The sequence below is a fragment of the Pleurotus ostreatus genome (assembly GCF_014466165.1).
Source record: "Pleurotus ostreatus strain PC9 chromosome Unknown scaffold_1, whole genome shotgun sequence".
Lineage (NCBI taxonomy): Eukaryota > Fungi > Basidiomycota > Agaricomycetes > Agaricales > Pleurotaceae > Pleurotus > Pleurotus ostreatus.
Genome location: NW_023503156.1, coordinates 214,457 through 236,942, shown reverse-complemented (window position 1 = coordinate 236,942; position 22,486 = coordinate 214,457). Strand labels below are relative to the sequence as shown.

Here is a 22,486-nt window from a genome sequence, read left to right as displayed (position 1 = left end):
GAAGTTCATGCTCGGGCATGTACTTTAGGCGTTGGCACCGACAAGCCTGATTTAAATAGTCCAGTAATTCTGCTTCGTGCATTCCCGAAACCCGTGTAAAATCTACGAGAAGATTTGGACGAACTTCAAGCTTGGGTTGCGTTTGGGTGCGCCACTGCTTTGTTTGCCAAACGTAAACCGTCAAGGACGGGTTATCTAGTCCGTCCATGGAAGTCGGACACCCTAGTGGCTGCAAGCTAGAATCATGAGGAACGGAAGCGCATCACTTTCATCCAGTCACCCTGTCAATCAGACCGTTCAGTGTATTCTTCGGCGCGCTCCAGCACTGAGGAGGTCAAGTATATAGGAGGTACGCATGCTCCTCGACTTTGCATTGTCCAACTTCAGCTCGTACGAAGCTCTGACAACATGTTCTCGAAGCTCTCTACCATTCTTGCTTTGGCCATCTTCGCTGGCAGCTCTGTGGTCATGGGTCATCCCACCGAATCTAACATTGTCGGTCAGTAAATTACGCTGTGCCCCCGAAGTAGTCATCGTTGACCATAAACATTATAAAGGGCGCAATGTCGACGCCAAAGATTCCCTCTCGTTTGCTGACGAAGTCGACGCCAACTTCCCTGGCTGCGACACCACCCAACAAGCGACGCTGCAGCGCGCTATCGACGTAGCAACGAGATATCAATAGAAAACCCGCACGTTTGTCCCACTCCATGAGATACGCTGTTCCTTTTTTGAGACTTTTGGTAGTTACTTCCAACAATTAGGACCCCATCCGGCAGCGAACGCTAATCTGACACTCTATACTACTTGGTTTGGAGCATACGACCCTGCCCGTTACACGACGGTACACAATCGATTTATGCAGGTCGATTCGTACCCTCTAGACTCGTGGACCTACTATTGCCGCCCCGTGTTGAAACCTGGGAATTGCGGAGGACTGCTGCAATTCGTGACAATGGCCGTCTCAGAGTCGAACCAGTAAGCACTTGTCCACGTTCATATTTCCAGATGCCAACGTCATCTAGGCTCGACGGTGCTACGAATACCGCATCAATTGAGGTCTGCAAGGGATTTTGGATTCGTAACGCACTTCACAAGGATGACAAACTCAATGTAGATGCCAAAGTTCATACTTCTTCTCGTGTGTGCTTACTTTACGTTAATAGGGACATACGATTTTCCACGAAGCAACCCACTTTCATTACACTGATCATACGGGGACCGATGTCCCAGGGACAAACCACGAGCTGAAGGAAGACTACGAAGAGAGCTTCAGCAGGGGTTTGGCGGCTAACAGACCCGCAGACGCCGTCCAAAATGCTGACAACTACGCCTACTTCGCTCAGCACTTGGACAAAATCATCCCTTAATTTTGCTCAAGGCTTATTATGTCGAAGAGCTTGAATGCTATTTCCGCTATTCGTGTTATTCCCCATTTCTGAGGAGGTTTGAACGAACTGTTACTCCGTCAGCTGGGTACATGTTCATGATATGTCCACATCCGCTTGGATCTCACACTACCGAGATTGGGCTTTGGCCCTATGACACAATGTCTCGCAGCCACAATATTTTGTGGGTTCAACTTACCGCTTTGCCACGCGACATTGTCTCATGTTCCTCCTTCTGTTCCGCTCGAATATCCAAAAGCTGAATGATTCTCTTCGCTTTGATATCACGAAGTGCCTAGATAAGTAGGTGATCGCCCTAGTTTCGCTTTGTCCCGCAACCACTTCATCGTCTTGCGCTCCCTCACAGAGTACTTGTGCCACCCTCAATATGACCACCCTCTCACGGTCAAAGAGATCGGATGGAGTCATACAAACTACTAGAATTCGTACTCATTGTCCGGTGCGGCTGGTGGGTACGTCTCGCGGAAAGTATATAACCTAGGCGTCAGTACATTGACTGTCATCCCAACAACCTCCAATTACCAACCAACCTTCCAAGTGTCTAGACATCTCGGTTTGCTGTCGAACTCGACAACGATAGTCGTCAAACATGCCCCGCGACAAGACAGGCTCTCTTCCCTATGTCCCGTCTCCGTCTCCGTACCCACAACTGCTCCCTGCTGCTGAGATCCATGAGCCCACCAAGCGAAGCGCTGGTTCCTTCCGAAGGCATCCCACTCCTGGCGCGCCTCCGGCTGGCGGGTCTCCCTCGTCGATATCAAAGATTCATGGCCGTAATTCCCCTACCGTTGGCGGAACCCGTGGAATCCAGAGCGTAGAGTCTCCCAGTGACTCGTTGCCCTTCCGGCCTCGCACCCCCGTCGAGACTCTGCGGTATAAACTTACCAACCGCTCTCCAATTCCCTCTCGTCCAGCTTCTCCGCTCCATCAAAATCTCCGCGGCGACCACCATCCTGCTGATATTACTACCCCAGACGGCAAGAGAATCCTCGTCCGAACTTTGAACCCAGACCTCCCACCTTTGGTCCAGTACGTCCCTCCCGGGCAGATACGCAATGCGAGGGCGCTTCACAGAGCGCAGGATGGCTATTCGAGCAGTCGGTCAAGGTCCTCCTCGCCGGTTAAGGGTGGTAGAGCCCGCCTTGAGAAGACAATGGCAGAGCTCAACAGGAAAGCCAAGCAGCACAAACAGGTTTAGTAAGGCGCGTACCTGCGCAAGATAGACGCGTCCCCGGCACTCCGTTTCGTCCACGATGTTTCCTCTTGCTGTTATACCCTCTACATATACTCGGGTTCCCTCATCTGTGTTTTTTTTTTGATTTATCACGCACATACGTGCACCACTCTCCTTTCCATCATTATCATCGAATAATTCTTCCTCTTCCCTCTCGTCACACTCTCTTCCCTCTTGCATTGTCTGTATTCTTCTCAGAATGTAAATCTGACGCTTGATGCTTTGATGTACTTCTCTGGCAGACAGGATTACTCTTGAACTGAGAGGTTGGGTATCGGCCGTATTTCCACCGATGGACTCAGACTGTCGTTAGAATTCCATTCTATATTATCTCAAATATCGAATAATGACTGAGAAATATTAACTAACATTGTGAGGTTAACGTTGACTCTAAACTTCTATAACCTATTTTGAATGGTGAAGCCTGCTACGCCGACAACTACATCAATCTTGATGCATTCACTGTACCATATCTTGCCAGCGCGCAACAAAGAATTCTTTCCGTTAGTGAGCAGCTGGTGGTGCGTCCTCAAGCTCAAGGCTGACGGGCGTGATTCGCCTAATATCACTGAGGTAAATTGCGAGAGCCCTCAAGCTATACGGTCAGTCCTTATTCTCAATATCCACAAAGATTTGTGCGCAATGAACATTGATACGGACTATTCAACACATGTGTGAGTACAGGAAAGGGAACATGTCGAGTCTCTTTGTTAGCAAGACTATAAGCTGGCCTATTTTATGGGAGAGTGAGCGCGAAGTAACACGAGCAGTGGCAATTCTTACCAGACTTATAGGCAACTAACCGAGAGTTATGGTTGCTAGTCCTCAGTGGTAGGCGGCGGAGTGAAGCCCCAAGCCTTTGCTTTGCTCTTCTCTTCATCGCTGGCAAGATTCTTATATGAAAGCAGTGGCGGTGAGCGAACCCAACGAGAAGGCTTAAAGCAGCTCACCAAATACACCCTTGAAAATAGATCAGGCGATATCACACTCGTAGGACAGTAATTTATCTCACTGTTGTTGAGGACATCCTTGATGGCCTTGACGTAGCAATCAAGGCAGTGACAGAGCTAAGTAAAACAATGTCTGGGTCAGGATGGTGGCTTGAAGGCAACTTAGAGGTGTCTTACCAGGTGAAACTCGTTTCCATCTGAATTGAAGCAGGCAGGGATGTCTAACAACTTTTGCCCCATCACCGCTGTCAACACGCATGGAGTCGCCTTTCCGACTGAGAGAGCGCACGGTACTGGTTGGCACTTTTTCTCTTTGAGACCGTTAAAAATATCCAGTCCAACTTACAGGTGTTGATCGTCAGCATAGTGGCGTAGCCTCAGAAGTCAGAGTGTTTCTCACATTCCGTTATAAGAGCTTTTTCCAAGTTGCCGCTGAAATTCCCATTGATGCTGCCGGCGCGCACCCCAGAGACCACCGTGGCGACAGCAATAAACACAGCTGAGAGGCGCATTGCAGGGAGGAAAACTTGCTGAAGGCTGAAGCGCTGAAGCGTTGGTACTTGGTCGGTCCCTTTATACATTTTTGGTGTAAACGTGGAGCATACCTTCAGTCGAATGAAGATCATCATGGGCATGAGTGCTTTGTTTGTCTTAGGTGTTAACCTGAGCCGAAGGTTCGATGACAACTGGATACTAGATAGGTGTGACAATTATCATGCGTTCAGAAGCTGCTTAAGTCCCAAGAGAGAGGTCGCAACGTTCATCAAATGTTCTACTCACAACATGCACATTCTCGAGTAACTTCAAGTCTCTATCAACTCAATAGATGCTGGCGGAGGCGCCACACATCATTCCCCGGACTTCCAAGCTGCGCAACAGAAGCAGGAAATGTGTTTCTCCACTTCTAGTCAAAGTGATTGTGTTACTTCTAGTCAAAGAAACACAATCCCAAGACTTGCGACGACATGAGATATAGAGTATAGTATCAGGCAGCTTTAAAGTTCCGGTGTGACTCGGAGGGGAAGAGGGTAACAGTCCAAGCGCCGAAGACATGGATGGTTTCCACACTCACGGAGTTGGTTCTAGTGAGTTTGGTACAATTTTATTTTGCGCGGCCTATTTTTTTACCATATAGAGCCAGTGGACATGCTACCTTGTTCGAGGTCTGGGAATAGGGCTGAGTCCACGATGCTCATGCTAATCTCACCCGCAATTGATAATATCGCAAATTGCAACTCGTCACTCGACATCAATGTGAGTGCACCCAAAGTCTTGCCCTTTTTAGTAGGCCAGGTCGTAGGGCAGGAATTTGTCTCAATGGCTATCGCTACCCAAGTACCCGGGCGAAACTGTTAGAGCGATCCCAAGCTACGCCGTTCTCGCTCGTCGCGCGTACGTTTCTCCTACCCGCTACGGATCGCCCATCGTTTCGCTTACTGACACCCAATCTAACTACCGTACTTCCTTCTAGGGACCGTAATCTTGTGTAGCTAGCTCAGTCAGTGCATTACTAATTAATATATGAGGAAGTAGTAACAGATACGCGTTTAGGTCTAAGATCTTCGTAGGACTTGTCTCTTAGGACAATCGTCCCACGATCAATAAAGTTTTCCCACATTCAGTATCTACCTTCAGAAAATTGACTTTTAACTTCATGATCAAGTTCAACATATGCTCTCGAGCTATCCTCGCCGCTACTTGCGTTAGGCACCCCTCCTTTATAAATTCCATTTGCTAGATCTTGAAAGTTGATTGATGACAGAATACAGGCCAAATGTGCACCGCCACCCGCACCAAGTACCGAAGGTCCAAATTCACTACTAGACTCGTAAAAGTTTCGCCCAAGACATTTGAATGGTCACTTCCTGGTCCACTCAAGCATCTAGAATCGTAGACCATTCACCAAGGTCGATCTCAGGCTCTAGCGGAGGGCCATAGGTACCCGCAGCTCGCCAGCCAAGGGGCGTCGGTGCCAGTCATGACATACCGTTTCAACTCGCAGGAGAATGTGCTCATAAACTGCAGAAGTTGGCGTTACTCTGATGTCCGGAGAGTGTTTCGCGACCCTGTCCTCCTCGAAAGCACAATTTCGCAAAGTTGTCGGTACGCGACTGGCCCATCAGCGAGGGCGTGCCCTCCTCGTGCCCCTTTCTTTGTGGATATATGAATTAACTCTGCGACAAAGGCTCAAGCTAAAGATGGCTCGCCGTGAAGTGGTCCATACACGAAGAAAGGTATAAAATCACCACCTTCGACGCGTCGAATGCTCTGCTCAGTTCGCCAATTACACCCCACTCACCTTCCAAGCGCATTCCCGCCCTCCGCTGCATTTGTATCCGTACGCGCGACTATCAACGTTCCCCTCTCACTTAGCAATTCGAGTGAGGAGCAAGGATGCCTCCCAGTCGCGGTGCCACTGAACGGCGCTCTCGCATCCGTTACGCGGCTTACTCGCAGGGTACTTCGCCGCCAGTACGCCTCCGCTCGCCAAGCAAACGCACCACCCCGCCTTCCACCCCTCAGAAAGGACGTAGATTTTTGCCCTCCGCCCCGCCCCAAGGCAAAGACCGCCACAGAATTGGAGTTTTGCATCCGCAGGCGGGTGTTTTACGAGCACCCCGGGCAGCGTCGCCTAGAAAGCGCTGCACTACCCAGCTTCACCATCAGCCCCTTCGTGGTAAATATCGACGCTCTGACATCACTCGTCCTGACGGCAAAATAACCCTGGATCATACTTTCAACCCATTCATTTCTCCTCGGACGAAGTTTATGTCACCTGCCCAGGTTTCGTCTCTGGCCGAAAGCAAGAACAGGAGACGAGGCGAGCCAAGCCGAAAGCCCGCTGATGTACATTCTCGCTTAAAGAAGACTTGTGAGAAGTTGAAGTCGCAGAAGGCAAACCCCTACCCGAGTCCCACCCTTCGTCGTTGAACGTTGACGTTGAACTCTTGCTCCTACCTGCCATGATTCCAGCCGAGCCTTGAGCAACCGATTATATCGTGTCGCACTCTCATATATTATCTCTTCCACATGTACTTGATATTCAATTGTTGATATATTGTCTGGCTTTTGGTAACAACCCATAGCGCCTCAGAAGGCGATGTTCAATGGTATCTGTAGGATGACGTGAGCGTAACCAAACCGAGAAAATCAGATGTACTCACGCCTTTCGTAGCAATGTCGTTGATTTCCCTCTGTAGATCCGCAGTGAAGGTACGCAGCTCCTCTGGACCCGTCTTCTGACAATGGGGACATCTAGAGCTCTCAATTATCTTTAGCGTAGGAGATACATCGAATATCTCCGGGGCTAGTGGGCTTTTGTGCTTGAAAACGTCCGCGATCTTGTCTATATGGTCAAACCACCACTTAGGACGTCGTAGATTGAAGCTGGCCGCCGCTGCAGATATGTGCGGTGGCGTGATAGTGCTGGGGAGGGCCGTGACGGAAGCAAGGGTAGCCCCAAATCTGACGCGGAATGAACGAGATGAGGTCTCGCATTGGCAGATAGAGAGCCCGTAAGCGCCTCCGTTCTGCAACCAACGGAAGTCGTCCTGCGACACGAGATCCCTGCACATAATGCGGCATTTCCTATGATACTGAAGGATGGCATCGTACTCCTGAGTGGACATGTCATCGATGTCTACGTCTTCTGCTAGAAGATCGTCCAATGACTTCCTCAACGCTTCCTTCGCCGCCAGACTAGCGACGTCTCCCAGCCGATACTTGCACGCCAACGTGTAAGCCTTCATCGGACCATCAGATATCGCCTTATCGAGTCCAGGGAAATCCCTCGTAAGCATCTGGCACGCAAACTCCATCTCGAATTTGCGAGCCACCGCAAAGGTCTCGCAGTAGGCCTGTAAATCCGTGACTCGGGGGCATACAGTGGGATAGCAGTAGCGCAGAAGCCGATCTAGAACATATGAGGTTTCGGCCATGTCTACGATGGGGATTTGAGGGTTTTGGAAGGTCGATTCCTGTGGTACTTTAGTGGGATCTGCGTTGCTCAGCTCTACATCATCAGCGTCAGGAATACGCTGGGGTAAGGTGAACATATCGTTGAATATGGGAGAAGCGAGCCTCAGGATCGCCTTGACGACGTGGAAATGAACACCATCGGCGGAACGCAGAATAACATCGGCCAACGAGGAGTCAAATGGTGGTGAAGCCGTTCTTACTTCCATTGTGGTGCAGGGGGCTTATAGGCGGGTATACTTGGCACCCGTTTCGAAATTCTACTGCAGGATTGCATTTGGTGCATCAAGACTTCTATCAGAACGAATCGAACATTGACGTACACAACAGCCAACAACCTGTGGAAATCGTTCGCTGATCTTCGTACTTGAAAGAGGAGAAAGTAGCGTGGCGCCTAATATGCAACGTGTTTATCGCGAGCGAAAGGTTAATCACTACAGTCTGTACGTACATACCCTATATGTCCACATTCACCTTTCCCGGAGCAAGGAAAATAAAAGCTCTCAGTTCGGAACGTGCTTGGAAAATAAAGGTATTATGCAGCAAGGTTCGCCTGATTTTCTAAGTACATTCTTGTGCTTCTACCCAGAGCCGGGGACCTATAACTATTTGATAACGACAGAGAAGAGAGAGCAGCAGAGCGCGAGGAGGATCCGTTTAACGAGACTCTATTCGTACTCATGCGAAGGCAGCCTCAGCCCCTCGGCCAACATCACTGAAGCCATAATTATCTCCCTTCACGAAAGCACGTGTACACTGTGCCATCGTCACAGATCTAAGCATCAAGGAAGTCCCGAGTCAGAAACTTTCCGAAGGGAACAAAAGGGAGGAGGCTGGGAACTCACGCTCTTGATATCGGATCTGTTTGGTAGAAGTTTTCAATGGGTTTCTGGAATGCCTCGCCCGTGATCTTGGCCCCAGTCGTCTTATTTGACAGCGACTTCAATCCAGCAAGCGCAACATCCACCGACGTCTTCTCCGTGATGTCGTACCTCACTAACGATGGCGATATCTCCCACATACGGTCGCGGAGAGCAAGGACATCGTCATACGGTAGCGGCGATTTAACGTATTCGGAGATGGCACTAAGATTATAATCGACCACGTAAGTTGAAATTTATTGAGACAAGCATCATGAGAACGAGAATCGTACCGGATGATCTTCCAATCTTCTCTGGAGGCACCAGGCGGGGGGACTGCGGCCCTCCCTAATTGTGACCGGCCTTCAGTGTTTACCCATGTTGTGCTCTTCTCTGTGTACGCAGCCCCAGGCAGACAGACATCAGCCAATTGGGCTCCTAGATCACCATGATGTCCCTGGTAGACTACGAACGCGTCTTGAGGGATCGACTTTGGATCGACTTCGTCCGCGTTGAGGAGATAGACGAACTTGGGCTTCGTTTGTGATGCCTTCTTTGAAGGAACAAAGCCAACCTCGTAGGCGGCAGGTCGTGACGCAATCTGATCAGCGAAGTAAGCGAAGGACGATGAGCAAAGAGGAAACGCAGGGAATAGAGAAAGAACGACGTACTCTCTGAAGCACGCTGAACCCATTCCATTCCGGAGTAACCAGCCGTGACTTGTTGGTCTCTACATACTTCGCAAGGGCATTGTAGACGGCAGGTCCGTCTTTATGTTCAGCCAACGCGCTTCCGACAATGATCAAAGGCTTCTTAGCGTTCTTGAACTTGGCGGCGAAAGGGCCCTTTCCTGCGACAAAGTCCGATACAGCCTTCGCGTCGGCGCCGAGGTAATCGTACCCATACGTGGTATCTGCTCTCTCGCCAATAAACCCAACCTCGAGACCAGTATGGATCCAGCTCTTTCTAATGCGGGAGTTCAAGACGGCGGCTTCATGCCGTGGATTTGAGCCGACCAAGAGAATGACATCGGCTTCCTCGACACCTGGGATGGTTGAGTTGAACAGGAAGTTCGAGCGGACGTCAACGCCGTGGACTGGCGCTGATGAACCGCCAACCTGGTCGAGGGCGAGGTTGTCGGAGCCGAGCTTGTTGATGAGGTCCTTGAGAGACACTAGCGACTCGGTGTCGGCAAGGTGACCTGCAATAGCCTGAATCTCGTCTCCCTTAGCGCCCGAGGCGGCCAGACCGTTGGAAACCGCCAATAGAGCTTCCTCCCACGTTGCTGGCACAAATCTGTCACCTTGCTTGATCAACGGGGTGGTCAGTCGCTGGAACCTCAGGCCATCGTAAGCATAACGTGTCTTGTCGCTGATCCACTCCTCATTGACATCGTCGTTTGTCCGCGGTTGTATACGCATTACTTGCACGCCACGAGAATCGACTCGGATATTTGACCCAACAGCGTCCATAACGTCGACGGATTCGGTGTTCTTCAGTTCCCATGGACGGGCATGGAAGGCGTATGGCTTGCTTGTCAAAGCACCGACAGGGCATAAATCGATAATGTTGCCGCTTAGTTCCGAGTCCATCGTCTTCTCCACGTACATCCCGATCTGCATGTCGTTCCCTCGCCCAGTCGTACCCAGCTCTTCCACACCTGCCACCTCGTTGGCGAAGCGCACACAGCGGGTACATTGGATACACCGGTTCATGCTTGTCTTAACCAGCGGGCCCAGGTCCTTGTTCTCGACGGCGCGCTTGCCAGTGATTTCGTGGAAGCGCGTTCGGTCAGAGCCGTAGCGCATTGATTGGTCTTGAAGGTCACATTCTCCTCCTTGGTCGCAGATAGGGCAATCGAGAGGATGATTTGCCAGCAGGAACTCCATAACACCCTCACTGTAAGAATAGAGGTCAGCAGTGACACGGAAGTTCGGAGGAAGTGGACACGCACCGAGCTTCATGAACCAACGGCGTATTCGTCCATACCTTCGACCCAGGCATCGCCGGCATCGCACTGTGGTGCGGTGAGTACATCCAGGCCACATAGAGTGATCGTCGGAGACGTACCATGATGCTACCGGCTTCGGAGAGCGCTCTACTTCCACGAGACACATTCTACAGCTCAATGAGAGATAGAAGACGTGATTTGAGTCGAGCAGCACGTACCGACAGTTACCTGCTATTGCAAGTCTCAACTGCCATGAGTTCTGGAATCCAAGGGCTTCGGCGGCGGGGAGACTTACCTGTCGTGGTAGCAGAACCTGGAGCGGGGTCAGCAAACGCCGACATGGGACCAGCCATAAGTGAGCACTCACCGAGGTATCGTAGAGCCAGCGGCCTCGCATGCTTGAATCAACGCCGAACCTAAGTCAGGACACCTGAGTCTCCCGTTCTCCGACTAGACGAACCCCAAGCAACAGAGCGTACCCTGCGGGACCGTGACTTCCTTCCCGTCCACCGTCAATGTTATGTCCGCTTGCCGTGACGACGTTGAGGATATGCTGCGAATATCTAAGGATCGTCGCCGTTGATGAGCTCTGGTCGTCAGGCCAGCATACGGAACGCACTTGTTTGTGAACCGACGACCTTCCCGATGAGTCCCGTTGAAGTTGGTCTTGGTACGACAGAGGCTATGCGCAGCATAATGACGGCGAATTTGGGGGACAAGCGTTACAGGGAATGGGGGCACTGAGCCCGCAGGAATAAAAGTGAAAAATCGGAAGTAGCTCGTCGCTGTGAACGATGGCCAACCACAATCCGCCGATTTCTGCTTTCACACGCGGCGGAGTTTGTAAAGCTCATCCGTAAGCGCTGGGTGATGGCGGCAGGCGCCGTCCTACTTAGCTAGGGGCTCAATGAAGGCTTGGGCTGTTACTTCCTACTTTAGTTCATACTTCAGCCTCTTTCCCACCGAAGTTGAACGATCGCTGTTCCTCTGAAGATTTATTATACGCTTAGGGGTACCCTTAACTCGTATTGCTCCGTTTGACAGTATTTAATTATTTTTGTTTTAGCCACGTCTTAGCTGGATCAATCGTGGACCACAATAAGCTTCGTTAAGCTCTTGGGGAAGGGGCGCCAGGAAACTCGCTACGTCCTAGCTTATATAGGATCAATGGGTACGAGGTATTGGCTTGAGCCAACTCAATCGTCTGCTTCTGCTTCTCCTCATGTTTGGTGTGCACCTACTATCGTGAACGGTGACATTACGTTGTATGATTGGGTTTGAGAAGCCGTCGCTGAAAATCGCTGAAAAAAGGAACGGAGAGGAGAACCCTCTATTTTTATGGCACAACATCAGCATCAAATTCATTTGCGTATTCGCTGGAAAGCTTCCACGGCCTCCATGCTCTCAAGGAGAATGTCCAACACCCCAAACACCGCGTTCGCCGTCCATGCTCTCCGCCTCTGTTTAAAAGCCCACTGGTTCAATAGAATTCTTACCAGCACCCCAGTCGAGAATGCCTCCTCACCGCAGTAAACACCAAAAGCACAGTCGTAGAGCCTACGTCGTTCGGGACCGATACCACCCGTATCCTCGTCCGGATTATACGAACAGCATCATGCGGGTACGTCCGTTATCTTTCCTAGAGTCTACCACCCACTCAACGCGTTGATTATGGAACAATAGGAAACGGCCAGCGAACAGTACAATGAACTCGTACGTTCAACTAACTCAAACATCCCGAAAGCATACGACCCTGCGCTGCCGGGACAATGTTTCCAACGCCAACTAACCCAGCCTTCGACAGGAGCCCCCGCTTCGTGAACGCAATGTCGAGCCGGAGCACGAGGTAGTTGTCGGCGAAAGGCGATGGGTGGGGATTGTCCTCAAACTTGTTGTTGCTTTGATGATCGTCGTGAGTCTCCATTGTTCATCTCGATCCTGGGGGAGTCTCACAGCATTGCCTCGAAACTAGCTCGCCTGTTGGGCCGTCAAAATGGCGCTGTCCACGGAATCGTCCAGCGACGGAGACGATCCTATTGCCGGCGAAGAGGCCTGATTGGTTTTACAACATCCGACCGCCTTGCGTGTCCAACGATGTGCTTTCCCTGTCGTTAATAAATCTGATGTGTCATTCAGGCGATCTCGATTGAGGGATAAGGACCTGAATGGAAGGCCGCTCATCTAAACGCTTAACTCAAAGATTCTAGCTCCCGCACTCTTACTACTCAGACCTCAAAGCCAAGACGAGAAGAATGAAAATGTAAGATTCGTCAGAAGTGTCCATGATATGTCAAACTATTTATGCCTCCAGAGTATTATATCAAAGTAATGTTCAAAGGATTTGGCGACCAACAATCCTCGAGCGCCCCACACGCTCTCGGCGGTCAAGATCCTTAGCAAGAGCCGCATCAGCTTCCTCAAGCGAAACATCGGGAATGGCTGTTTCCTCCGCTTGCACGACCTTCTTCTGAGTCCTCGAAATTGCGCGTGCGAACCCTGCTTTTCCCGCCTGTGCATTTGCGAAGGTGCGGCCGCTAGTGGCCCCAGCTTGGGTCGCAGATCCAGTGGCCCCAGCCCCGGAAACCGCAGCTCCTCCGTTTGCGCTACCTGAACCGGTAGTGATGCCACCATCCCCGGCGATAGCAGCGCCTCCGTTTCCGCTAGAGGCGACACCAGGGAGACCCGCAACGGCGGAGCCTGCTGTACCAGCGACGCCTCCTGCGGCCCCTCCTGCGGCCGTTCCAGAGAGACCTGCAGCAGCAGTGCCAGCGGCACCAGCAACAGCGTTCCCAGCAGCACCGGCGGCGGCTCCAGTTCCTGCGACAGCAGTGCCAGCGTTACCAAGCGCAGCACCTGCTGGAGCGGCGGCAGCGGCAACGCCATTGGCACCATTGGCAGCAACGACACCGGCACCGTTCGCGACGTTGGAACCAGCTGCGGCACCAGTTGCGGCAACGCCAGTGGCAGTCCCGGCAGCGGCGGCTGGAGCAACGTTCGCGCTGTCTGCAGTGGTGACTGAAAGATGGTGGGAGCGTCGTAGTCAGATGATGTTGGGTGCAAAACGACGAAGGGGGAGGCTTACCAGCAACACATCCTCCGAAAGGACCAGCAGTAGCGGCGTTGCGGCATCGAACGAGGCAGGCGTCGCCGTTAGGACCGCCGGTGCAAGTCATACCAGCAGGCATTTCTGAACATCGAGTAGTGGTAAGCAAGGGTACAGGGTAGTAGCATGTAATAAAGGGAAATAAGCTTACGGGCGACGAGTGGGAAATCCGTGGCTTTGGCGTTACTCCTGGAGTTCTTTCCGGGTACTTGGGTCGTGACGGTCATAGCGACAAAGTTTTGTCCAGTAGCATCAGCGGAAACCTGGCATGTGTACGGTCTGCCAAGATCCTATCAGATTGACCAAATGGGGCACGATGATATGATCCTTACCCCGCGCCATCACCGTTGACTTGGTGGAGTGTCATTTGGACGGAGCCGTCGGGAGCAGCAGTAGGTAGACCAGCGGTTGACGCCGCTGAAGGAACGACGAGTTTTAGTTGTCGTCGGGTTCAGCCACCGAGTTTCAGGCTTACCTGCAAGCATCGTCTGCACGTTGTTGACGCCTCCTCCGAGTGTTCGCCCGCAGACGTCAGCCTTGCCGCTGGATATTTCCTTGTCGCGGATAATGCTGGAGTCTTGTTGGAATGGATTGCGTCGGGAGCCGTCGCGGGGGGTGGTGGCAACGACACCGAAACCTGCACCAGTAACGCCGTTCGTGCCTGATACAGCTGTGATGACACCGTGTGCGGAGACGTGGAGGGCCGCTGCGAGGAGAGGGACGAGTTGGAAGATGACCTTCATGTCGAACGAAGTAAAGGCGATAAGATGATGATTAAAGATGGACGAGGGAAGATTTGGAGAAGGCACGGCCTAGTCGATGAAATTGAAAGGTTGAGGGGTTCGAAGATGAAAGTCAAATGGCAGATGCTCTGCACCGACGAAGAATAAGAAGGTAAAGGTGCTGAAGAGAGGAAGGTGGGGAGACTGAGCTGAAGAAACCTGGCTTTACGAAGGGGGATTTATAGTCCGTCTGTCTCCATACCAAACAAAAGCTATTCGTGGCGAGTAGCATACTAAAAATGCAACGGAGACCGTCAGTCTGATGGAAGAAGTGAAGAAGTAGAGACAATTCAGCGCGCCGCAAAACCTTATCACATGGCCGTTGGTATTTGCAATAAGCGTAGCGGCAAGTATGCAGCACGATGCTGTGGAGTGACATTTGAGGGCAGATGGTATCGAGGCTTCATTGGCGCCTCGAGTGACACGGATGCAATCACTCGCCTGGCCGCGTGAATTTCTCATGATCTCCATTTTTACTAGAGGCAGAAGTTCTTGATGTTGAGGTTAGCTCCGATGAATTAGATGTCACTGCGACACTGCCTTGAAAGCAAGTACGTGAGATAGTTGTAAACGTTTTTCAAAGGCCAATAAGGGCGAGGCGAAGAGCCTGCCCATGCTTTTTGTAATCTGACAGATCGAAGTCGGCTTCAACTACTTCCCCGCTCCTTCCTGAGACTGAAACAAAACACTGGACACGCACCATTTCTGAGCAAGTCGCCGCCGTTGTAATCGTAACCGAAGGGTTCTTTCATTGCTGATGCCACGATGAGATACAATGGTGGAAATGTCCTAACGTTGATCTGGTTGCTGGAATGGCCATGAGATTGATGTCCAAGCACAGGTTTCGACGATCATAACATCATGCAAAGCGGTATCGATTTCAGATACCGCAGTGCTATTGGCATGGGAGTAGTATCCGTCCCAGTCTGATCATTCCTAGTAGACGCTGGGCCAAGTTGTGTGATAATAATAGATCCAACATTCTCACAGTCAAAGCTTATTTCTCACAGTCAGCCAGTGAACCGTGCTCCCACGGCATTCAAAAACGGCTATCATCATCGCGACAACGGGGAGCGGGTGCTATCGTTCTATAGATACTAAGTAATTCTACCACCTTCTGCTCAGGTATGAGACGGAATACACCTGACCCTCGTCGCGGCGGCAACCGATGTCGCGGGTGCTATTCATGTCCAAAGGAATCCTCTATTTCGCTGTAGATTTCCAAGCGGCGAGCACCCGGAATTGCAAGCGGTGAATACCCTTCCAGAGTGGTCTCGGACGCTCCAACCTATTTGGTATACTACGGATTGGCGAAGCCGATTGTATGAAGGGGAGCACGAGTGAGTACTATTCGAACATAATTTTACATACCCAGCAACGCTACCATGGCGTCAGATAGCCCCATACCTTGCACTCGCGCGTGCAGCTTTCAGAGTCAAACCCCCCTGCACTTCGAGTGCTTGCCGAAACCATGAATTACTCCGCATTTCTTAGACCAGGCGCCGCTTGCAAGATGAAGGTGCGCGGGCCTGGTTATCAGTCTTTCTTCACATTCCTTCTCCAACTTAGACACGAGGTCAAATTCTAGGTCTGATCGCTTGATTAGAGGTGGAGTCCTTGGAGTTGGACCGTCGCCGCGTTCGGGATGGCGAAGGGATGGCGTTCTCTTTGCATGATCTAGTCTCTCAGGGGGCATCGCACGACACACTTTGGGAAACAATGCCCATGGCGCAAGACACGAGGAGTTAGTTGGACGGAGACCGAAGCTATGTAGGTCGACGACGGTGCTCGTCTTCCCTACACTCCTGTTCGTGCTTTGTGCACGCGAGCCAGAAGAGGCCACGGGCTGACACAGCATGAAGTCACGAGTATCGACGGCTATCTCTCCTCGACGCGACACGTAGGTAGATCCCTGTTTCTCCTCTCGTGCCGCCGATTAACCAACCTTGCAAATGTCATAGGTCATAGGCCGTAGTATCGCCGTCCTTGCTAGTCCCATAGCGTCTTTCCTTTCGATTACCTCGAAGCATTCGACCCGATTTTCATGCTCGTGCTTGGGGGATCATATCCCTTACGAATCTGCCGGATCGTCCTCCCGCTGGCCCGCAACCGTTCCCATCGTTATTTGTGTAGGCTAGTCCATTTGCAGCGAGAAGAGTTAGCTAGGTTGAACCAGTAGGTGCTGATCGCCTCTGGGGCTCCTAGTTTTGCTTCGCTCGCGTCGATGGGCCTTCACGTGCATTTCCCTGAGGAATGATAGACTCACAAGTATCGAATACTAGGTCTGTTCGACGCATCATGGGCCCTCAATCAAGTCTAAAGGAACCAGGGCTGGTTACCCCGCTCGAAGTCAGCGGTGATGTCTCGCGGACTAGATTTTCGCTGAGTATAGTGCGGGTGTCGTTCAATTACTATGAGAAGGACAATACAATTGCAATTTGATACATGAACGATGGGTACTGATGGATCTAGCTACAAGAGAGGACTGTTACATACATGAAGGATTGTGCAGTGAGTGTACAATGCGATAGTGATGAACCGAGAAGATGCGAAAGAAAGAGAAGACAAGGAGAGTGAAGTATATGCAGTATGCATAAGGGAGGAATACAAGAGAAGAAAGGATCGAGAATAGTAAAAGAGTGTAGTGGGTATAAGTACGCGAGAAACTGAGGCAAACGGGAATAAATATGAGGAGTCATGATGAAGACGCGGAAAGGCTGGAGAAAGAAAAGGCACGGACTAGCGTGTTCTAGGTGGTATTTAATCAAACGACAACTTCGTCCTTAAGCTCGTCCCTTTTCCCTGGGGGCTTCCATAATCATAATGGAGTCGAACCTCTTCAGCGCGGTTTTACACTTCGGTTCCGGGCGCAGAGTCTTTTTGAGGACTTTCTTGCCATCGGGGCTCGTGATGTCAGAAGGAGTGTAGTCTTTCCCTCGGAGGCCTTCTACGGGCGGCGCAGGAGCAGGGAACGGCCGGTTGGCGAGCTCGAGGCGCATGGACTGAATGGTCCTACGAGTGCGGGAGGGAGAGCCCTGGACGCCTTCCACAGCGGCGCCGCGGCCGTGGCTTTTGGGGATGAACAGGGCAGCGGCGCCGCGGGACGGGGATGCGTTGGTCTTGGAGCGAGCCTGCGCAGAAGACTTGGGCTTGGTCGGGGTCGCTTGTTCTTTGGTGGGCGTTCGTGTCTCTGGCAATGGGCGGCGCGCCGGATACGGGGCGGGAGGCGGGCGGGAGGGCAGAGACTTTGTCGTGTCGCGGGGCATTTTGATTACCGGTAGAAGATTGTACAAGTGTAAATGTAAATGTGCGCTGTTGGGGTCGATGACGAGATGCCGGGCGAAGCGTCCGACTGGTGGGGGTTTGGGATAAAAGAATGCAGTCCTGGAACGCAATTTATATGTCTCAGGCAAGTATCATGAATGGCCACACTGCAACGTGGGCAGGATTCGGTGCGTGCCATTCGTGTCCAGAGAATAGCCACGGCCACAATGACAATGGTGCCACACATGGGTATGCTATTCCACTCTGCGCGGGGTCAACGCGCGGAGCGTTCAACGAGCATTATGCATCACGATGGTGGATGCTTCCCGTAGTCTCGTCTGGTCCAGAGGATTTAAGCCTCGGAATATGAAGGGATCCCGATATGCGATTTGGGAGAGGTCTTGCCACGGTAGCGAGACGCAAACAATGGGTGGCCGAATTGAGTTGCAAGGCAAAATAGGAGTAGTCAATCGAAGCCAGGGGGTGGACTGTGGCAATGATAATAGCTGCGGCATGAGGGTCTAGGTCGAAGTACGGGTTGGGGAGGTGTGTCCAGTTATTCAAAACGAGTCCTTTGAAGTCGGTAACGGCAGTTTAAGGGTCCAATTGGATAGAAGTCGCGGCTTGATAGAAACCATTTTGAATTAGGCGGCTGGCGTGTTTATCCCCAGACTTACACTCGTTGGACCAGATAGGTACGAATGCAAGTTCTTGGGTCGCCTGTCTTGAGGTGACAAGTTCGTTGAATTGAGACCGCCCGATGACTCGACCGTCCGAAGAATCGATAAAGCAGTGTATCTCGCTCGTAGGATGACCAGTGACTCATCGAAAGAATATTTCCACGCCCTAAGGGAGCCTCGTAAGGATCCATCATTCCTTCTCAAGAAAGAGCTCAATTGTCCTTATGCTTATAAGTGGCGCATGAGCTGAGCGGGACGGGCAACGTGCAGCCGTGACCGAAGTTGATGAGAACATGGCGAAGTTCTACTTGAGCGACTGATGGGATGTCTTTTGAGACGTCGGCGCTGAGTTTCGAGACTCGATACGACGTCCTCAGGAAGTGCTCGTATCTCCTTCCACCAAACATGCCTACACGAATCGCGTCAATAACTGTGTCTTAACCTCGAAAACGCGGGACTCACTCTCTTAGTTTGCGCAAGTGAGCTATAGACATGAACGAAACGCGGCAAGCGTCTAGACGTCTAAGTCTCGCCGGATCGTACTGATTATGTTCTCAATATTAGCGTCCCCACTCCCCTCCTCCATATCGGCACAATCAGCGTAAATTTGAGTCCATCATGGTAACGTCGAATTTCGTCCAAGGATCGTTTCAGAGATTCGGAATACATGAAGCAACGAGTCTTCATCATGTCGCCACCGAAAAGGGAGGGAAAGTACGGGTTGCCTTGAACAAGCTCAAGATTTCTACTCAAGAATGCAGCGGACTTGATGATTAGCATGAGGTCGTCTTTCAAGGGGTCGAATACACCCGGTTCGTTGACAATATATCCGATAGGAAACAGAGCGCGTTGAACATCCACCGCGAGCGCAACGAAGCTCTTGAATGGCTCAGAGGTTGGAAGGGATATGGACTCGGTTGTCAGTGACGGATCAACCGTACAGCGCCCGCCTCGTGAGGATTCTATTGTGACGATTTGCGGGTTGTGGTACGTATTGATGACTTGATTACCAGCGATGTCGTTGAATGCGCCGTTCTGAACGTCGAAGTTGCTGGCCCGGTAGAACATCTTGCCCGTAGGAGTAGGTGCGTGCATACGTGGTTAATAAGCTCAACGACGACCCAACGACCCAGCGACGAGCGCTCCGTAGCCGTTGGTATGGGGATTGCTAATTTTAGACATAGACAGATCTCGGATGTCAACATCTTTGGGACGTCCACCGATCGATGATATTGGTGGGGTACGTCCCATCCTTGATCACGTAAATGAACCACGGAATTACTGTTCAAGTAGTTGAACATGAGCTTGGAATGCGATGAAGGGGTTGCTCGGTCCAAGTAGTCAGCGAAGAAGGCGTAGTTGTCGGCGTTATGCCCAGCATCTGCGGGGGCGGTTGGTTGCCAAACCCCTGAAGAAGCTCTCACCGTAGTCTTCATGGTTCGTCCCAATAAAAGCGGCATTTGTAGCATCGATGTAGTGAAAGTGGGTCGCCTCGTGGGGTATAGTACGTCCCTGACGATGGCAAAGTAGCGCTAACATTGATTGCATCGTTCCTATGAATCGCGTGGCGTAACCAGAAGCCGTTGCAGATCTCGAGTTGCGCGATGTTCAACACACAAGTCTAGGGGTAGAGGAAACTGGAACCGGTACTTACTCGGCTGAGTGCGAGGCGGCGTTGGTTGCAAGTTGTGACAACGCCCCGCATTTTCCTGGTGCCAACCACGAATCGAGTGGGTACGAGTCCACATGGAGGAAGCGATACTGTCGTGTAACGTGCATAATCGTATACGCCAAACCAGGTAGTATAGAGCGCAAGGTCAGCGTTCGCTGGTGGGTTGGGCCCCAAATATTGGAAGTAACTAGAGCGCGTATTACCAACGGGGTAGTGGAGGAGGGCAAGGACGCAGACGAGTGTGCGGGTCTTTGCTGGAATCTCGTTGCCACATATTGATAGCGCGTTGCAGCGTTGCCTGCTGAGTGGTATCGCAGCCAGGCAAGTTTGCATCGGCATTGTGAGCGAGCGAGCGACAATGACGCCTTAACCTCAACATCACGACCTTGATAGACCACACTGTCGGCGAATAGTCCAGGCGTACAATGGAGCACGCTGACGAACATTGGCCGCAGCAGTCGGATGTCCAAGCGCCGCAAGCTTACCATGGCAAATACGAGAACAGTTGTCATCTTTGAGAACATCTTGTATTAGATGCGGGCGATACGTGGACAACGAATGAAACCACAACTCACGTTACTTTTACACCTCTCGTCCTCAGCATCGAGAAATCGATCACGATTCACATCGTATGCTTGACTGATAGACTGGTGCAGCGGGAGATAAACCCGCTTCCATTCACTTGGTTCTAGAGCGCAAGAAGTGCGAGAATGCACGGAGTCGATGTGACGGCCAGGGCCTGCGGTACCAGTCGAGCGAATTGCCAGCATGGCCTCCAGTTTGCGGTGGCGCGAAACATCTCCCCTCAGTGGAGTCAAGTGACAGAGGTTCGCCTGAACCTTTCCTTCTTCGCTACGGTGACAGCGAGAGGCAAATTGCCGCCAGTCAAGAAATAAGCGCTCGCTATCTTATCTTATCAAGTCACTTGATTTTCACCTCCGTGAACCTCCGAAACACCGTCCCTCCTGTACTTCGACGGTACATTCTTGTTCCTGCCATTCCTCCAGACTAAGTGGAGTTCTTGAATTGTATTGGAGAATATATATCTCCCAGGTGAGCGTTTTCGAATCTGCCCCCCGTGAATACTTTGCTGGCATTGATTCGTCCTCCCAAACCATTCTAGGATAGTCGGAGACCACTCTACATGGTTCGAGTCTCTGTCGAGCATAGGAAGTCGCGTCTTCTCCCCTGAATGTTATCAAACATACGGCTTCCCTTCATCAACGGAAGAGTTACACAAACTATGGGTAGTGCCATTCACTACGTCAAGACTCCTCATCGCCCAAGGATTGCTCCTGCGAGTAAAGGCCCACCAACGGGTGTCGCGGTTTTCATAAAGCGCCGCGACGGGATTGTATAAAAGTGTCGGTGGGTCTCTTCTGTCTCCAGTGCTTCATCGTTTCAATCGCTTACAAACATGTTCAGCAAATCTGCTCTCCTCACCATATTGACCATCTCTGCGAATTGCCTCGCTGCTCTAGCACAGCCCGCTGGCGCAGCGTTGTCCGGTACGCCCACGACATCAATATACCTAGCTATTTGCTACCATCTGACGCAACGATCATCAGAACGCAACGCTGATGCACCCAACAATGCGCTCGCCAACTTTCCCGGCTGCGATGCTAAGCAAACAGAGACGCTCCGACGCGCTATCCCTGTAGCCCAGCGTTACCAAACCGAAGCTTGGGAGTACGTCTGGGATTCCATTCCCGTTGGTATATCTCACTCATACACCCACATCGCCGTCGTTGTCAGATATTTCCGCAAGCGAGGCCGCAATCCTCCAGCGCCAAACACCGATATGAAGAGCTACACGATATGGTTCGGCGCGTACTCTCCTGCGCGCTACACGATTGTGTACGACCGATTCGAGCGACTCAGTGCATACCCACTCGATCAGTGGTCGTTTCAATGCATGGATAGCACAGATCCGGACTGCGGTGGTATGATCGACCAATACTGGACGAATGCCTACAGCTTGCCAATGGGGTGATCTCTCTTGCACAATCCCTTTACATACTGCTCAACGTATTGATTTAATCGTCCTGTAGACTGGACCCGCACACCAGAATTGCAACCATCAGAATATGTAAAGGTTTCTTCAACTTGCTGCGAAGCGATGATGATAATGTGAGTCTCCCATAAAACGCTGTGCCTTTGAGGGCCCGCATCTCATGTGTTCTTTAAGGGCCAGTCAATCATTCACGAAGCGTCCCATTTCCACTTGAACGGCGTAGCAGGGACGAATAACGGTAGAGTTGAAGAGGACTATGGGACGACTGGGTGCTTGGCGCTGGCGAAGGCTCACCCTGATCAAGCCGTCGATAACGCGGATAATTATGGCTACTTTGCGCAATACCCCGACGGATGTGGTAAATGCTACATCCAGTAGCAAGTTCCTACTTCAGTAATGCCACCATGAATCGATTCCATGATTGCCCACGGACATTCGAGCGAGTTGGTGGGCTGCCGTATCGGAGGTAGCTTCGTAATACTGATCACCTCTTTTTCCCTCGTCAGTTTCACCAGTGACTGCCCTCTGCAATTCTGCAACGTATCTGCGTTGTATTTGCCTCCAATCATTTCGTGCGGTGAAAAGGCCTTTA

The 22,486-nt window shown here is 51.4% G+C and overlaps 11 protein-coding genes across 11 annotated transcripts; 5 read left to right on the top strand and 6 right to left on the bottom strand.

Moving 5' to 3' along the window:
- Positions 1–408: 408 nt before the first annotated feature.
- PC9H_000066 (uncharacterized protein) lies at positions 409–789 on the top strand (the record flags this gene model as incomplete). Its single annotated transcript, XM_036769729.1, has 3 exons — positions 409–499; positions 558–664; positions 748–789. 3 exons carry the CDS (start codon positions 409–411, stop codon positions 787–789), a joined length of 240 nt encoding a protein of 79 aa, XP_036635574.1.
- Positions 790–955: 166 nt separating this feature from the next.
- On the top strand, positions 956–1,370 carry PC9H_000065 (uncharacterized protein; the record flags this gene model as incomplete). The annotated part of the gene is made up of 3 exons (XM_036769728.1): positions 956–978; positions 1,026–1,125; positions 1,167–1,370. 3 exons carry the CDS (start codon positions 956–958, stop codon positions 1,368–1,370), a joined length of 327 nt encoding a protein of 108 aa, XP_036635573.1.
- A 628-nt stretch (positions 1,371–1,998) lies between these two features.
- On the top strand, positions 1,999–2,607 carry PC9H_000064 (uncharacterized protein; the record flags this gene model as incomplete). The annotated part of the gene is made up of 1 exon (XM_036769727.1): positions 1,999–2,607. One exon carries the CDS (start codon positions 1,999–2,001, stop codon positions 2,605–2,607), a length of 609 nt encoding a protein of 202 aa, XP_036635572.1.
- Positions 2,608–3,461: 854 nt separating this feature from the next.
- Positions 3,462–4,105, bottom strand: PC9H_000063 (uncharacterized protein; the record flags this gene model as incomplete). Its single annotated transcript, XM_036769726.1, has 4 exons — positions 3,462–3,536; positions 3,594–3,710; positions 3,771–3,934; positions 3,994–4,105. The coding sequence occupies 4 exons, from the start codon at positions 4,103–4,105 to the stop codon at positions 3,462–3,464; spliced, it is 468 nt and encodes a 155-aa protein (XP_036635571.1).
- Positions 4,106–6,683: 2,578 nt separating this feature from the next.
- PC9H_000062 (uncharacterized protein) lies at positions 6,684–7,777 on the bottom strand (the record flags this gene model as incomplete). Its single annotated transcript, XM_036769725.1, has 2 exons — positions 6,684–6,707; positions 6,758–7,777. 2 exons carry the CDS (start codon positions 7,775–7,777, stop codon positions 6,684–6,686), a joined length of 1,044 nt encoding a protein of 347 aa, XP_036635570.1.
- A 469-nt stretch (positions 7,778–8,246) lies between these two features.
- Positions 8,247–11,074, bottom strand: NUO78 (NADH dehydrogenase (ubiquinone) 78K chain precursor, 5-prime end; the record flags this gene model as incomplete). The annotated part of the gene is made up of 11 exons (XM_036769724.1): positions 8,247–8,343; positions 8,414–8,653; positions 8,722–9,029; positions 9,100–10,327; positions 10,383–10,445; positions 10,499–10,546; positions 10,598–10,621; positions 10,675–10,692; positions 10,747–10,795; positions 10,859–10,942; positions 10,999–11,074. The coding sequence occupies 11 exons, from the start codon at positions 11,072–11,074 to the stop codon at positions 8,247–8,249; spliced, it is 2,235 nt and encodes a 744-aa protein (XP_036635569.1).
- An 818-nt stretch (positions 11,075–11,892) lies between these two features.
- On the top strand, positions 11,893–12,435 carry PC9H_000060 (uncharacterized protein; the record flags this gene model as incomplete). The annotated part of the gene is made up of 4 exons (XM_036769723.1): positions 11,893–12,000; positions 12,063–12,092; positions 12,184–12,291; positions 12,352–12,435. 4 exons carry the CDS (start codon positions 11,893–11,895, stop codon positions 12,433–12,435), a joined length of 330 nt encoding a protein of 109 aa, XP_036635568.1.
- Positions 12,436–12,711: 276 nt separating this feature from the next.
- On the bottom strand, positions 12,712–14,225 carry PC9H_000059 (uncharacterized protein; the record flags this gene model as incomplete). The annotated part of the gene is made up of 5 exons (XM_036769722.1): positions 12,712–13,394; positions 13,462–13,566; positions 13,634–13,761; positions 13,815–13,899; positions 13,958–14,225. The coding sequence occupies 5 exons, from the start codon at positions 14,223–14,225 to the stop codon at positions 12,712–12,714; spliced, it is 1,269 nt and encodes a 422-aa protein (XP_036635567.1).
- A 2,822-nt stretch (positions 14,226–17,047) lies between these two features.
- PC9H_000058 (uncharacterized protein) lies at positions 17,048–17,530 on the bottom strand (the record flags this gene model as incomplete). Its single annotated transcript, XM_036769721.1, has 1 exon — positions 17,048–17,530. One exon carries the CDS (start codon positions 17,528–17,530, stop codon positions 17,048–17,050), a length of 483 nt encoding a protein of 160 aa, XP_036635566.1.
- Positions 17,531–18,754: 1,224 nt separating this feature from the next.
- PC9H_000057 (uncharacterized protein) lies at positions 18,755–19,644 on the bottom strand (the record flags this gene model as incomplete). The annotated part of the gene is made up of 2 exons (XM_036769720.1): positions 18,755–19,243; positions 19,306–19,644. The coding sequence occupies 2 exons, from the start codon at positions 19,642–19,644 to the stop codon at positions 18,755–18,757; spliced, it is 828 nt and encodes a 275-aa protein (XP_036635565.1).
- Positions 19,645–21,297: 1,653 nt separating this feature from the next.
- PC9H_000056 (uncharacterized protein) lies at positions 21,298–22,272 on the top strand (the record flags this gene model as incomplete). Its single annotated transcript, XM_036769719.1, has 4 exons — positions 21,298–21,388; positions 21,449–21,869; positions 21,932–22,010; positions 22,069–22,272. 4 exons carry the CDS (start codon positions 21,298–21,300, stop codon positions 22,270–22,272), a joined length of 795 nt encoding a protein of 264 aa, XP_036635564.1.
- Between the last annotated feature and the right edge of the window lie 214 nt (positions 22,273–22,486).